Source organism: Aedes albopictus, chromosome 1 (genome assembly GCF_035046485.1).
Source record: "Aedes albopictus strain Foshan chromosome 1, AalbF5, whole genome shotgun sequence".
NCBI lineage: Eukaryota > Metazoa > Arthropoda > Insecta > Diptera > Culicidae > Aedes > Aedes albopictus.
This window is the reverse complement of record NC_085136.1, coordinates 216,243,832-216,261,312: the sequence shown is the minus strand read 5'-3', so window position 1 is coordinate 216,261,312 and position 17,481 is coordinate 216,243,832. Positions and strand designations below refer to the sequence as shown.

Below are 17,481 nucleotides of genomic sequence, written 5' to 3'. Positions count from 1 at the left end.
GCACTTGTTATTGAAATCTTCGAAGAAATGCTCAGTCTGAACACTTAAAATTCATGAGAATCTATCTGTTCTCGTCGTCTGACATAAGTCTACCAAGTTATAATCCTTCTCGTGTACACTTCACTAATGACAGTTCCTCTGTTAAATACGATCTGTCCATGAAACAAGCTGTTCAGGGAATACCAGATCAACTTTGATGTACAGTGTCGGACAAAACAATAAGACCACCAGCCATTTTTCATACAAAATGGCCAAGTCTGCCGATGTGATGCTCGGTGTCTAGTGAACCGATTTAGCTGAAATATTGGCAGTCGCCATGGAGTTACTTGAATTTTAATTTGTATTACATTGATTGAGTTCTGTTCACTACATCAAAAGTTACGGATATATACATATACGAAACGACAAAATAATAAGACCACTTTCAGATTGCCATTACCAAAGGATATATGAGAGTGTCTGATACTTGATGATTGATAAACAAGTACTAACATTTAGGATACCAATTAAACTTTGGGACATTTTAATTGAATTGACCATAAATAGCCATCATAAAAATCTGGTGTTAGAGTTTTGTCGCACCGTATATATGTAACTTTGCAGCCATTCCATAGAAAAACGATATAGTGCATCTCCGATTGTCGTGAAACTTGGTGGGATTGTAGTTCTTCGGAAATAATTAGACCCGTATTTTTTTTTATTTCGTCATTAGGGTGACCATTTTTCATATAGGGTGGTCCAAAAAATTAAGGTTTTTCAAAACTAATTTTTTTCAAAAAATCGTAACTTTTGAACCAGTTAAACTTCTTTTTTTTTGTTTGAAAGCTATTGAATTGTAGTTTTCAGGAAAAATGCGTTAAAGGGGCTAAAAGAGTACTATAAAATATGCAAATTATTAAATTTTTCACGTTTTCATGGTCTCGGGACCAAAGAGGTACCCTGGTTTTATATTTTTATCAGAAAATTCAGGAAATTTGGCGTAACATATCAAAAAATCAGAAATGTATGTTGTTTTGTTTTTGAGAAATGACTTTTTGAATATAGAGAGTCATATATTTTAGTACTAGCTACTCTAAAATTGCTTGAAATTGCAAATTCTCATAAAACTATGCATAGTATTGCTTTTAAATCAATGGTGGTTTTGGTATCCATAATATTATAAGGAATCAAAATATAATCAAATTTAAAAAAATGTCTTGTATGGGAAAATTTGACCTTTTATTTTCAAAAAATCATATCTCAAAAACTAAAAAACATACATCTCGGATTTTTTGATATGTTACGCCAAATTTCCTGATAAAATTATAAAACCAGGGTACCTCTTTGGTCCCGAGACCATGAAAACGTGAAAAAACTAAAATATTTGCATATTTTATAGTACTCTTTACATTTTAGCCCTTTTAACGCATTTTTCCTGAAAACTACAATTCAATAGCTTTCAAACAAAAAAAAAAAAGAAGTTTAAAATCGGTCAACTGGTTCAAAAGTTACGATTTTTTGAAAATTTTTAGTTTTGAAAAACCTTAATTTTTTGGACCACCCTATATGAAAATTGGTCACCCTAATGTCGAAATAAAAAAAATACGGGTCTAATTATTTCCGAAGAACTACAAGCCCACCAAGTTTCACGACAATCGGAGATGCACTATATCGTTTTTCTATGGAATGGCTGTTTGAAAGTAGTGAACAGAACTCTATCAATTCAATACAAATCAAAGCTCCCGTAATTCCATGTCGGCTGTCAAAATTTCAGCCAAATCGGTTTATTAGAAACCGAGTACCATATCGTCAAACTTGGCCATTTTGTATGAAATAGGACCGGTGATCTTATTGTTTTGTCCGACACTGTATATATATTCCTCGCATTTTTAACGAAAAGTACCAAAATATAAGAGATTCTTCACTGATGGGTCTCGCATTAATTGATCCACTGGCTTCGATGTCTTCAACGAGAACTCCATCGCCTTCCGCAAACTCCAGGAACCTTGTTCGGTTTATGTTGCTGAGCTGGCAGCAATCAACTTCGCTTTGGGGATGATTTTCAACATGCCCGCAGACCATTTCTTCATCTTCTCGGATAGTCTCAGTTCTGTCGAGGCACTCCGGTCGATGAAACCTGTAGAACATCCATCTCACTTTCTTACAAAAATAAGGGTGCGGATGGATGCACTGGTCGAAAGATCATACAAGATTACCTTTGTATGGTTCCCCTCACATTGCTCAATTTATGGCAATGAGAAGGCGGATTCTCTCGCAAAGGTGGGCGCACATGAAGGCTAGATCTATGATAGAAGAATTTCACATGATGAATTTTTCCATTTTGTTCGTCAAAGTTCTCTTCAAAGTTGGCAAAATGATTGGCGAGATGGCCAGCTGGGACGGTGGTTACATTCCTTTATTCCTAATGTTTCCTTGCGAGCGTGGTGGTATGGTTTGGATGTAAGCCGAGATTTTATTCGCGTGATGTCAAGACGTGTGTCCAACCACTACTCGCTAGACGTGCATTTACACAGGATAAACCTCGCGTTGAGCAATGTTTGTAATAAGTGCGGTTCCGGTTATGATGACATCCACCACGTAGTTTGACAATGCCCGGATAATGACGTCTCCAGAGCTCTACTTCTGGATACCTCTGAGGCTCGAGTTAGACTACCCTTGGTTCTTGTGAGAGATGTGTTGGGTACTCGCGATGTCACTTACATATATGCTACGTCTTTGCGATTTTCTTACTTTATTTTGTATAAAGGTTTAATTCTCTTGTGCTTTCTCTCCCAGTTTTTTTTTCTCTGTTTTCATCTTTCTGTTGTTGATGGCCATCCAGCAGATGAAAAGCCCACTACAATCGGGTGCTGAATCGCTACGAAGACAACGAATACGCCATTACGTTACACCTCCCGGATGAGCTCCAGAGAACCCTAACCTCCAGTCCTTACCACCCCCACCCTAAGGCATATGTGCCCAACTAATTTCGAGCTGCCACGAGTATTCTGGCCCCGTTCCATTCTAACTATGTTGTTTAAGAAATATATTTGTACATAAATACAAAAAAAAACGAGTTTTGGCTCCGCAAAGCGTTAAACGCGACTCAATCCCAAATAAATGAACCAGATAAAAAAATATCTTACCTTGATACCTTTTTGGGTAGTATGAAGTAGCTTTACTTGAGCGCCGAATGCAGAACATTCGTTTTTTTATACACTTGATACAACTCATGGTTCATGCGTCTGCGACACACGTTTTCTAGTTCCTCACCGAGGAACTATACGAACACAAATGTTGATAGCCTGTGTTTGCCCACAAAGAACTCCTTAAGAGTACGTCGAATGCAAGAATAATAATCGTTCTGTAATTGGGTTTTTAAATTTTGGAAAAAGTATTCATTTTTTGATTTTATACGAAAGAGCATCTTTTTCTGAACCACTATGATTTTTTTCAGATTTTTAGAACTTTATTTTGATACCTAAGATCAATTTCAAAGAGATTTTTCGAAATCACCTTTTGACAGCTAGGCAACTGTTTGACAGCTCCGCCCAGTACAAAATGCAACGAGGGGGTATTCAACAAATCGCTCCCATATAAACTTCAAATTGATATTTAAATAGGTTCCCGGGCATCAAAATTGATGAAAATTTGGATTTCGGCTCAGTTTGGCATGCAGATTCAGAATATGGAATTATCCCAACACCGCTAAAGAAGCCAATTAGCTCACTCTAGTATGTGCCCTTTTCTTTACACATATTTCATGAGGCAATTCAACGTTGGGCAATCAGTGTTCGTTCAGCGAACCTGCATGGGTCATATTAACCCTTCTAGGATTAAGAACCTCTACTAAGATCTCCTCTTCAACTCCTCAAGATTCTTCTTACCTACATCCAGTCTTGGTGCTTCCACCGCTTAACCATCATCAACAACATTTATCCGGTTCAAAATGCCTCTTTCACCTGGCTGCCATCTCTATTTTGTCTGATTCTTTCCGCATGGCGGGTCCTGGCGTAGTCTTGCGTCGGGCACTATTTGACCGATGCACAAAACCTCCACATGTCGTTTCAATCCGCTTCAACGTTCACTCTCTCTGCGAGTAACCGTTTCTGGTTGCGGTGGATTTGCTTCTCTTTTGTTTTCGCCACCCCGCTGGTAAGCCAGTAGCTGGTCACTACTAGCATTCGACTCCTGGCATTGTTCTTCTCGTTTGTCACGTGCTGGCACTCCTCGTCGAACCAACCATTCCGTTGGCGTCGGAAAACTTCCCTTGTTTGTTTTGATTTACACCCGTTGGCCTTCTCACGCTCTCCATACATACACAGACAGCGCACGGGCGACAGATGTCGTGTCGTCATAAACCCACCCCCCCCCCCCCCCGGGTCCATCGTCCTCTGTGTATTACCGTACGGCTTTGGGACGTCAGGCACTCGCGGATATCCCCATTATTAATGTCCGACGCTACTCTTTCTTGTTATGGTCAACAGTCTTCCAGTTGGTACAGGCATTCTAGACGGCGAAATCATGGTCCATCAGACGCAGATTGCGAGCTTTCTGCCACTTCGTAAACGTGTCGGCCACGTTGTACTATGTTTCCATTCTGCCGATTTACAATGCAATAATCCGCCTGCACCGACGGTAATCGGAGTGGATCCACGACATACACTGAACGGAAACATCCTCCTTGGAACGAATGAATTATCATCCATACTCATCCAAAATGAAATACTCCTTTTTCCGTATGACGGCTCCACCCGAATGACGCATCTCCGCGTCTTCGAATGATCGTCAGTTAGTTACAGTCTAACAATTGCAATGCTTACAGAGTGCTTCGTCATTCAAACATCGGATGAGTTGCAGCCGAACGAGGATCATCCGCGTACTGGATGATGCTCGATTCACTCGTGCCCCATAACGCGTATCATTCTGTTGTCATATGCGTTTTTGAGTTCTCTATTGTTGTTTGATTCTCTCCGAGTGGTCCTGGCGCGGGTATTGATTCGTAGTCTTGTTAAAAATTTCGTTTTGTCCGGCAGCCATTGTTAGTATAACATTGAAAATTAGGGGCAGTTCGTTTTTTTATTAATAAATTCGTTTTTGTGTATTGATATTATTCCCGTGTAATTGCCGCTATACTTAAGGTAGGTAATAGAATCATTTTAACAAAACATTGCGCATTTACATGGAAGTCTTTGATAATTTCAGGGGAAATTCGACGCTCGGTCTAATCATGATTTGGATCACGGCTCACGGGCGATGGACTCAGCCCGGAAAGACGACAACGGATCATCTTTTCTTGCTTGACATCGTTGGGCCTCGCGTTTGGCCATTTGTACAGCGACGGAACCTGGCATTATGCTCGGTACTATGTATTATAACACAAATAATTTACACCACGTGCATGAAATGTTTATTATTTTTTGTATTCTGCGAAAGAAATAAATAATACAATTGAGTGAACATGCCTCTCGTTTCTCTGATAGTAGATCGTTTCAAATTTTTTTGTATAAAATCAAAACCATATTCAATTTTATTACAGTTTCAATCTTGTTTCATTTACTTGACGAATGAAACACATTCGATTCGAATAAGATCTTCAGCTGGATTTCAATGACGTTGTCGTACTGACATCGAATGACAAGCATACGCTTGCTCATCATCCAATCGAATCGAAGCGTCTGCTCGTCATCCGATTTTCGACTTATTTTCGTTAAGGGGCGCGACCGTATCAGTTGTCATATTCTTAAAGGATGGGGTGTTGGTTCAGTGTAATACGGTCATCGAGTCGGACCACGCTGCTGCTTCACATTCATTGCTCTTACCGCAGCAGCTTGTAGCTCCAGCGATACATGTACTGCAAAGATGATTCTGCTATTTCTTGAACTCGTGGTGCTGGACAACCACCCCCGAATTCATAAGAATGCGGGCCAATGATTGGAACTCCTTACATCTGTTGTCACCTCGAAAACAACCTTTCAACACCAGAACCATTGTTTAGATCAACGTTTTCTAGCAATCCAACTTCCATTTGTCTCTGCGTCAGCCCTACGAGCCGTAGCAGAACAATTACACTGAAGTTTTTTTTTACGACGGTAATGGTCCCGCGTAAAAAAAAACCGCGTAAAAAAACCGCGTTATTTCAAGACCCGTCGTAAAAAAAACCGCGTTATTTCAAGACCCGTCGTAAAAAAAAACCGCGTTATTTCAAAAAACGTCGTAAAAAAAGTCAAGTCACGTTAGATGTGGTGCTGACTATTTTACGCGTGTTTTTGAAAAAACGCGGATTTTTTTTACGACGGTTTTTGAAATAACGCGGTTTTTTTTTTACGACGGGTCTTGAAATAACGCGGTTTTTTTTTAGGACGGACCGCGTAAAAAAAACCGCGTAAAAAAAACCGCGTAAAAAACTTCAGTGTACTGCGGTGGTGCCGGAGTTGTATGCTGCCTGCCAGTCAGTTATAAGCAGCAGCCCACCAGCTTTATAGTAGCACCTCAACTTTGAACTTGGAGGTAGGTACCTAAAGTTTCTCTTGGTAGGGCGCGCCTTCTCATTCCGAGCTACCAGGCTCCCATTGAAAGCAAACTATTAAACTTGATGGGTTGACGTCGATGACGTTTGCGCTGGGTTGGGTCTGCCAATCCACACCAATGAACGAACGAACAACGGTGGAGGCAGCGACGATGGAGTAAAAAGTTTCAATTCTCTGCGGTGCCGCTTCAAGGAGCACCGACTGTTCTTGAATGGCAATGGCAGAATCATTTCCCGCACAAGAATGGCGCGGCAGTCGAGGATAACATCATCTTAATTGTTCCCATTACAAGCCCCGGTTGGCACTGTTCGGCACTGTCGGACCACGCCGCGCCACCGCCGTCACCCTTGTTAAGTCGAACTCGTAGTGAATGAAATCGGATTCAGAAGGGCGGAACGTATTTGAAATATACGGCGTATTCCGTAGTGATGGGGACGTTCCTGGTCGGTAATGAGGAGCAGATTTTCGGTAGGACTTTAAAGAGCACTCCCGGGGATTAAAAGTTTTGCTTGATGAGCTTTGTTGGAAATTAAATTACATGGTTGTTGAAATCTTTCTCCTACTTTGATGTTGATCATTACGTAGAGCTTTTCCGATAACTTCGTGGTGGTTAAATGTAAGCCAGTTATACTTTATACGGGAGCCATTGTATCACGGGTAGGATGCGTATCATTGCGATATACCCCAATACACACAATTAATGTGAATTTATAATCAAGAACCAAAATCTTTTCATTGTCACTGAACGAAAATAGATAGTAGATAGGATAGGATAGGAAAATAAAAATGAAATATAGAAGGGAAGATGAACGATACATTAGTAAATGTCACGATATGGCGACCGTAACAGCATTGAAGGTATTGTGAAGGAATCCGTGAATTTATTTTTTTTGTCACAATACGATCAAGACTTTCCAACGTTAAAATGAAACGTCCTGGAACTGTTCAAGTTAAGTGTCAATCTTTAATTAAATTGTACTTCTTTCTGATTTTTTTCTTATAACGGGGCACCAACATGCACCGCGTCACCACCTTCTTGCTATTAAAATATTAAAATGTAAACAACAATCTCCAGCAATTCGCGCGATTTTTTCCACACTTTGCACAAGGATATTGCTTTTGGGTTTGATGTTGTTGTTGTTGGCTGGTCGGTTTTACTCTGAACGACACACCGGAAGCTGTCGAAAGAAAGTACAAAGAAATGATTCCGTCCTTTACCACCGCACCGTCGTCATCGCGTCGCGTCAACTTCGACGGCTTCCGATTGAATTATATTCAAGGTGCAGTGGTTGGTTTGGATGGTTGAAGAAGAGGAAGTACGAAGAACGGCTAAATTAATTTTCATGTGTGCTTTGTATTGTTTCGGCGAGATCTGCAATCTCGTTGCCGTTGTTACATCTCCTCACCGTCAAGCGTAAAAATGAACCGGATCAAATGTCGTTCAAGGATAGTAGAATTCTGAAATACGAGAGACTTATGTGCAAAATTATTGGCCTAGGCAAAGTGTTCCAAGAGAAGGAATGCTTTTGGTTTACATGGATTCGATATCAATGCTATAAATATTGCTTGGTAATTCCTAGATTTTTTGTTGAGATCCTTAGATTTTTTGTTGAGATCCTTAGCTTTCCAGCAGCTTTCATAGCTCCGTGTAGTTTAGGAGGGGGTAGGCGAAACAATTGAAAAAAGGCAAACAGACTGCAGGCAAAGGAAGTCGACAAGCATCCATCGATAGTTTTTTTTTTAGAATGAGAAAATATGCTTATCAGTTACCCAAGAAGCGATTCCTCGGGTTATATGGGTTTCGACCCACTAAAACTTCATCCTCTCTCTTCCTTACTATCACGGTACCCCCGTTAGGGATGACTTCGAGAAGAAGGGCACCGTACATGAGTACACTCTAATAGTAAGTGTTGCACCAGCTATCGACTTAAGTTGTTCACTCTCCCCTGGAGGCTCGGATCCTGGCTAGTAGGTACTTAGACTACCCGTTGAACTCAAGCTTTTGGATGGGGAGGTTTTCCAACACATGCTTATGCTTCGGCAAACCTGAGCCTCTGTTCTCCAGGAGGAGCGGCTCACAACAGCCTCTGATCCCCATGTTAGGGGCGGCTGATCTACGTCCGAGTGCCAGGGAAGGACTCTAAGTTCAACTGTGCACTATGGTCCTCCGGAAAGTAGGGGGTTGGAGTCAGAGCCAGCCGTGAAAAAACCATTGTAACGGAAGATCAGCAACAGAATAATACGAACCGAGACCAACGGCAACGACCCCAGCGAACAAAAAGGACTTGCGATTGGAAACTCGGTACGTGGAACTGCCGATCTCTCAACTTCATTGGGAGCACCCGCATACTCGCCGATCTACTGAAGGACCGCAGGTTCGGCATCGGAGCGCTGCAGGAGGTGCGTTGGACAGGATCCATGGTGCGAACGTTAGGTAATCATACCATCTACCAGAGCTGCAGCAACACACGCAAGCTGGGAACAGCTTTCATCGTGATGGGTGATATGCAGATGCGCGTGATCGATTGGTGGCCGATCGACGAAAGAATGTGCAGGTTGAGGATCAAGGGCCGATTCTTCAACTTCAGCATAATAAACGTGCACAGCCCATACTCCGGAAGCACTGATGATGACAAGGACGCATTTTACGCGCAGCTTGAACGCGAGTACGATCGCTGCCCAAGCCACGACGTCAAGATCATCATAGGAGATTTAAACGCTTAGGAAGGCCAGGAGGAGGAATTCAGATCGACGATTGGTAAGTTCAGCGCCCACCAGCAGACGAACGAAAACGGCCTACGACTCATTGATTTCGCCGCCTCCAAAAATATGGCCATACGTAGCATCTTTTTCCAACACAGACTCCCTTGTCGTTGCACCTGGAGATCACCACAGCAGACGGAATCTCAAATCGACCACGTTCTGATTGACGGACGGCACTTCTGCGACATTTTCGACGTCAGGACCTATCGTGACGCCAACATCGACTCCGACCGCTATGGGGCTGTTCATAAAACACGTAGACTTTATGGGGGGAGGGGGGGGGGGGGTATCTGCCCAAAGTCTACGCTCCATACAAATTTCAAAATTTTTGTATGGACAAAAGTCTACGAGGGGGGAGGGGGGTTGGGGTTTCTGAGATTGCCAAATTTTGGTCTACGTGGTTTATGAACAGCCCCTATCTGGTGATGGTCATACTGCGCCCATAACTCTCCGTTATCAACAATGTACTGTAGCGGCAACCGCCACGGTACAACCTAGAGCGACTGAAACAACCTGATGTCGCCTCAGCATACGCGCAGAATCTCGAGGCCGCGTTGCCAGACGAGGGCGAGCTTGATGAGGCCCCTCTAGAGGACTGCTGGAGTACAGTGAAAGCAGCCATCAACGACGAAACCGAGAGCACCATCGGGTACGTGGAACGGAAGCGACGGAACGAATGGTTCGACGAAGAGTGCAGAACCGGGGTTGAACCAGCCGCGGGCTGAAAATCCCCATATTAAAGAGCCAATAATAATAATAATAGAGTGCAGAAAGGTTTTGGAGGAGAAGAACGCAGCGAGGGCGGTAATGCTGCAGCAAGGGACTCGACAGAACGTGGAACGTTATAAACAGAAGTGGAAACAGCAGACCCGCCTCTTTCGGGAGAAAAAGCGCCGCCTGGAAGAAGCGGAGTGTGAAGAAATGGAACTGTTGTGCCGTTCCCAAGAAACACGGAAGTTCTATCAGAAGATCAGCGCATCCCGCAACGGTTTCGTGCCGCGAGACGAAATATGCATAGATAAAGACGGAGGCCTCTTGACGGACGGACGTGAGGTGATCGAAAGGTGGAAGCAAAAAATAGGTGGTAGGCACGGAAGCCCACGGCAACGGAGGAAACGTCGACGCCAGTGCAGCGGTGGACGGAAATGAACCAACTCCCACGTTGAGGGAAGTTAAGGATGCCATTCACCAGCTCAAAACCAACAAAGCAGCTGGTAAGGATGGTATCGCAGCTAAACACATCAAGATGGGCCCAGAAAAGTTGGCCACCTGTCTGCATTGGCTGATAGTCAGGATCTGGGAAACCGAACAGCTACCGTAGGAATGGAAGGAAAGGATAATCTGCCCCATACACAAGAAAGACGACCATTTGGAATGTGAGAACTTCAGGGCGATCACTATTTGATTGCTGCCTACAAAGTGCTATCCCAGATCATCTTCCGTCGTCTGTCACCTAAAACGAATGAGTTCGTGGGAAGTTATCAAGCCGGTTTCATCGACGGCCGGTCGACAACGGACCAGATCTTTACTGTACAGCAAATCCTCCTGAAGTGTCGTGAATACCAGGTCCCAACGCATCACCTGTTCATCGACTTCAAGCGGCATACGACAGTGAACGCGCAGAGCTATGGAGAATCATGGACGAAAACGGCTTTCCTGGGAAGCTGACTAGAATGATTAAAGCAACGATGGACGGTGTGCAAAACTGCATAAGGGTTTCGGGTGAACTATCCAGTTCATTCGAATCTCGCCGGAGACTGAGACAAGGTGATGGACTCTCATGCCTACTCTTCAACATCGCTCTGGAAAGTGTGATGCGACGAGCCGGGCTCAACAGCCGGGGATTGATTCTCACAAAATCCGGTCAGTTTGTGTGCTTTGCGGACGACATGGACATTATTGCCAGAACATTTTGAACGGTGGTAGAGCTGTACACCCGCCTGAAACGCGAAGCAGCAAAGGTCGGACTGGTGGTGAATGCCTCAAAAACAAAGTACCTATAAAATTTATATTTTTGTAAATAAACGGGCTCGGTGTTCTAGTGACTACCGTTTCTGATTCATATGCAGAAGGTCCTGGGTTCAATCCCTGGCCCGTCCCTCTACTTTATACTTTGTATCTTTCTATCCACTTTCTCTATACTCCCCTCTATATATACAACTCATGTATATTCATATGTTCATAGCTATCGCTAGAACCAGAAACGGTTGAAAAGCCGTTTTCCTTGCTTCCAACTTTCACATCACCACAGTGTCAATTTATCACATGACGCCTACAAGTTATGCAATCAAGCGAACTGTGCCGCTTAAGCTTCATAGTAATAATCGTACTAATCTATCATCTTACGCCTGGCATCCACGCACCAATGTGTGAACTCTCAACCATATCTCACCAACACTCCGACATCCGCATGAGTTTGTGCAGACGCAGAGGTATATTCGGTCTGATTTGGATACAAACGATTGAAATCATCACTTCCTTCCTCTTCCCCACATTGATCTGCAACCAGACGTGGCAGGAGCAATTGTCGCCTAAAAATAGTAGATCACCAGCGCACAGTGGGATCATTCTGAAAAAAGACGATCAAAACCTCTAAGAGCCATTAGATGACATTTTAGCATATAGGTGTCTTTGGAAGATGTGTTCAGAAATATCGTCTCTATTTTTATGCATATTCACTGTATGGTAAAACTGTAGGGTGAACCCGAGCAAAAATATATTTTTTCAAAATAATTTTTTAGAGGGTAGATGTCTTCAGCAAAGTTGTAGAATAAGTAATTTCAAGTATCTTTGCTGAAGACACCATATAGTTTGGACTTCATTTTTTGGGAGAAAATATGAAAGTTTAAAAAACAACCTCAAAATTAGTTTTTTGAACTTTTCCATGATTATATCGTAAAATTTCAACTTGATATGTTCTACAAGTTTGTAGATACTACTGAAATACACTATCTTGCCGAAGACACCAACTCTGTAAAATTGAAAATTGCTCCAGTAAACCAATTTTTTTGAAATTTTTTCACTATTTTCACTATTGAATATTTTTTGAATAGGCACTTTTTGGCAGCCGTGCTATCAAAATTTCAATGCTTTATCATGTCCAGAATAGACCAAAAGTGACTTAACAATCGGGTCTGATAAGGCACTTTGATTTCTGATGTTATCTTAACAGTCATTTTTCAAAGAAAATATTAACAAATTTCATACTAATCAATTAATACAAACCGAAAACTCACGAAAACTTTTCGACATTAATATTTGTTAATCCAAGTAGTATTCTTGTTGAAATAGTCTACATTTCTAACACCGTGGTTGACTTTACATTGAATAAGTTTTTAACACCAATTAAAAACTGTGTTTTGTATATACTTTTTTATTGCAATTCCCAATGCATTTGTTTATGTTACATACATAAATTAATAAACTAAAACAATGATAACATGTTTTTTATTTGCTATGTTAACATTATAACTTCGGTTAAAAAACTAAAAAGGCGAAAATATAATGAATGCCTCTACAAGTTTTGTGTTGAAAATAAAAAATAAAATAAAACGAGTGAAACATTGTTACATCACATTGAAATAGCCAGTATCTGTTAGAGATAGTCTAGGTTGTGAATCTTACGTTATGATGAAAATTCTTCACAGATATTTTATTGAAATTGGTTATGATGTTTGATATTCTTTAAAATTTATTTTTTCCAGTTTTCAAGAACTGCGTCCGTTAGGTCGATTCCTGTCCATGATTTTCAGAATTCCTTCGTCGTAGACATATTACCTAAACATAAAAAGGTTTTGTGCCTTTTTGAGAAAGATTTTGTAGATGAGGAAATCACTCAAAGAAAGAGGCTTTTGCCTCTTTCAAAATTTGTAGTTCAAAATAAATGACACTAACAGTTGAAATAGTCTACATTTATTTAACTTGTTTTTTTTTTATTCAGAAGAACTACTTGGATGAGCTAAAAATAATATCGAAAGGTTGTATGAGATTTGTGAATATTTTCTTTGAAAATTACTATTAAAATAGCTTCAGATATCAAAGTGCCTTATCAGACCCGATTGTTAAGTCAATTTTGGTCTATTCTGGACAAAATGAACCATAGAAATTTTGACAGCACGGCTGCCAAAAAGTGCTTACTCAAAAAATATTCAATAGTGAGTTTTTAACTCATCTAAAAATTAAAAAAAAACGATAGTTTTTGACGGGTATTCAATGTAAAGTCAACCACAGTGTTAGAAATGTAGACTATTTCAACAAGAATACTATTTTTATTAACAAATATTAATGTCGAAAAGTTTTCGTGAGTTTTCAGTTTGTATTAATTGATTTGTATGAAATTTGTTAATATTTTCTTTGAAAAATGACTATTAAAATAGCATCAGAAATCAAAGTGCCTTATCAGACCCGATTGTTAAGTCACTTTTGGTCTATTCTGGACATGATAAAGCATTGAAATTTTGATAGCACGGCTGCCAAAAAGTGCCTATTCAAAAAATATTCAATAGTGAAAATAGTGAAAAATTTTCAAAAAAATTGGTTTACTGGAGCAATTTTCAATTTTATAGAGTTGGTGTCTTCGGCAAGATAGTGTATTTCAGTAGTACCTACAAACTTGTAGAACATATCACGTTTAAATTTTACGCTATAATCATGGAAAAGTTCAAAAAACTGATTTTAAGGTTGTTTTTTAAACTTACATTTTTTCTCCCAAAAAATGAAGTCCAAGCTATATGGTATCTTCAGCAAAGTTACTTGAAATTACTTGTTCTACAACTTTGCTGAAGACATCTACCCTCTAAAAAATTTTTTTGAAAAAATATTTTTTTGCTCGGGTTCACCCTGCAGTTTTACCATACAGTGAATATGCATAAAAATAGAGACGATATTTCTGAACACATCTTCCAAAGATACCTATATGCTAAAATGTCATCTAACGGCTCTTAGAGGTTTTGATCGTCTTTTTTCAGAATGATCCCACTGTGCAGCGCTCACACACTGAAGATGCCTGCTAGTCCCCGGCAGATAATCTCATTGGTTCCTTGTGTGAATGTAGGTGGTCTGGCGATACTGGAGTAGCATCTATGGGCGGTCAATCTAGCTCAAGCTCAAGCTCAAGCTAATAAAATTTATATTTTTGTAAATACTTGGAGAAATTGAAATGATCTGTACAATTGATGTATTTCTGGCGTAATCTTGGGCTTTTGGAAATTAAGCCGCAAAACTTGAGAAACTCATTGGATTTGGAGAAGTTTTCAGAACCTTTATAGAACTAAAATGTTTAGATTTTGATTTTTTTTGACAGTTTCCCATACCAGCAGGTTCACATACATAGAAGAGGGAATATTCCATAGGTACAACTACAACCTTGAATTGCGAAATCCACCAGCAACGAAACATAGCATCTACAACAAGAATCATATTTTCCTTTCTTCTTCGCTCCACAGAACGTAAAACAAAGCACAGAGGTGCGGTTAGTTGATTAAACATTTCCACGCCGTTGCGTGTTGAACATTTTCTCTCTGTTTTCGGGAAAAACCCCCCATCCAGCATCCACCACCGACCGTGCCAACCGGTGTGAATCGTCTTATATTGCAATTTCAAAACCGTTGAGTTTTCCACTGCGATTGTCGCTATATTGAAACACGTTCTATCGACTTTCTTTCAAGTTTTTTTTTTGTTTTGTTTTTAGGCTGTTCGATTCTACTTTGCAATGTAATGGAATGTTATGAGAAAGTACTGTAACCAGTGCTGTGTTGTACTGAAACTGTACTGTTCTTCAGTACAAGCAAGAGAAGAGAATGGTCAGATTAAAGAAACACAAAATAAACAAAAAAGAAGGCGAGGAGATTATCCTTCGTTCCAATTTGTACCCACAGATAATGTACGTCGAAAATGTTTGTATGTGACAAAACAGAGGCCTAATTTGCTACGTACTTTTCAACTATTGAATAATCAGTTATTAAAAACCCTAAACCAAAACTGTGAAGACTCTTTAAAAGTGATGCAATGTTTACAAACTACAAGTTATCCCCTCGAAAATTGCAATACAAGGAATAAAAATACAGATTGCGATATTGTCATAATTGTTGCGAGATAGTTGGAATTTGATTCAGTAGTACAACAAACAAGTAGGGTAAAAGCACTAGACTTCGCCACTGCTATAGTCTTTGTCCCCTCCATACAAATTCCATTTTTTATGTATGAAGTTGCGAAGATTAGAACAGAATTTTAGGGGGGGGGGGGGGTGGGGGGCGAAGTCTAGTGTTTTTACCCTACTGTTCCTGTGGAAATGTCTTCTCGGGAAATTCCTTTAGCGATTCAACTTCCCATTCAGTTATTCTTCAAAATATTTTTTTAAAGGAATTGTTTCTGCATTTTCTTTTTAAACAGTTAAAATCTTAAACATTTTTTGGGATGAATCCTGACATTCCGGTAAACTTCATTCTGGAATATGTGAAATTACCCTCAAACGTCACTTATGCCCTACGTTGAAGCCCCTTTCAACAATTTTACATACAAACGACGTTGAAGTATTATTGCCGTTGACGTTGGACCGTTAGCTCGATTAAATCATTATATTTCAAGCGCTATTGAAATTTTCGATGGAAAAGGTGCGCCTCGTACCTGTAGGTACCGGCTGACAGACAGCTTTATGAATGAACTCTGCACCAGGGCATAATTCGCAAAAGAAAAACACTTGAGCACGAAACTGGAATGGGTGGAACAGTGGTGCATAGTGGACGCCCACCTGCACCCGTAGTCCTGCATGATTGAATGAATGACGTTCAATCACTGCTGAAGTGCTGATGGATATTGATGAGTTTTTTGTTTGATTACAAAAATGAATTTCCACGCTTTCGCTCTTGTGCTTTCGTCAATTACAATGTATGCGAAGGTAGTCCGGGACATTGAAAGGTGCTTCAGCGGTGGCTGAAGGGGTTCTGGCCGAAAGGATTGAGCAAAAGTTCAATGGAAGTTTAAGACTGTTTTTATTTTTCAGTAGGATGACGATGGGTTTTATCAACAGGTTCGCTCTCTTCGTCATAAGGGGCTTTTGTCGGCCAAATTTCCTGAAACCTGGTCGTATAATTTAGCTTAGTTTGGAGGGATTTGAGAAAAAGCATGAGTTCAACAGCTTTCATAAAACCGCCCATGACGAAGAGAACAAAACTGTCGAAAATACACAATTTCCCCTATATAATTTTTAACATTCGCATTCACAATCATTTTAATAGTCTTACTTGTTTTTGTGAAGTTCCTTCTTGGAAACACAAACGGCTGTGTATGCATCTTCCAGCAAGCACAATTCTTTCTTTTTGCAATTTAGCGGTTTGCAAAGATCACCTGAAATGAAGGAAAGAAGAGAAAACACTATGGTTAGTAAAGCTAGCTTTTTATTTTTTTATTCTTTATCACTAGGGCACTACGTGAGCGATTCCATTTGGCAGCTGCACTTACACTTTGTGCAGCGCCTAAATGTATTCTATTATATTCTTATTCTACTATATCGAACTGGATTGCCTTTGTGCTGCTTTCACTCTTCTACCCTGTCCGTGGTAGAATGATGAGCACCTTGGTGTTAATATGTGCCTGTTTATTTTTTTCCAGTTCGATTGGGGGTTATCCATTATGGGTTGCCATCAGCGTGTTGCAGGTAGCGGTGGCCAATTTCTGGAAGATTAAGGATTTTTCTTTACTCGTGCCATATTTTTTCTGGAACTATAGTAATCCTAAAGAAATGTTAATTCCCGGAAGGATGCTTGGAAGAATTCTTGAAGAATTTCCTGGACGTAATTCCGAAGAATTCTCAAATAATGGAATTCTTGTAAAAATTCTTGAACTCACCTGCAAGAATTCCGGGATGAATCACTCGAATGACATCAAAAAGAAATGTCTAGAGGGATTTAAGAAGGAATTCCTGCAGAAATCCTGGTGCATTAAATAAAACATTCCAGGAGTCATTCCGAAAGAGTCTTCCCTGGGTGAAGTCATGGAGAAAAATCTGAAAAATCCCAGGAGGAATTATTATAAGAATATCTAATGGAACAGTTGTGCTGAAGCCTTTGCTGCATTCGGACGTGCTTACGTCAAGCACCGTGCGCGTTGAATTATCGATTCTATTATCGTGTTGTTTGGATGGCATCTGTTTTGCCTCGTTATTATTGTAACAATGGTTGTTACTCTTAGCCAAAACACCTTCAAAATAGAT

General features: G+C 40.4%; 1 protein-coding gene across 2 annotated transcripts in view; it reads right to left on the bottom strand.

Annotated features, from left to right (window-relative positions):
• LOC109621537 (proteoglycan Cow) overlaps window positions 1-17,481 on the bottom strand; it is a 626,835-nt gene that overhangs the window by 130,325 nt on the left and 479,029 nt on the right. For both annotated transcript variants that reach the window (XM_062846230.1, XM_062846231.1), the window contains one exon: window positions 16,514-16,616. In XM_062846230.1, the coding sequence (XP_062702214.1) occupies window positions 16,514-16,616 (103 nt within the window). The remainder of the gene's footprint in view (window positions 1-16,513; window positions 16,617-17,481) is intronic.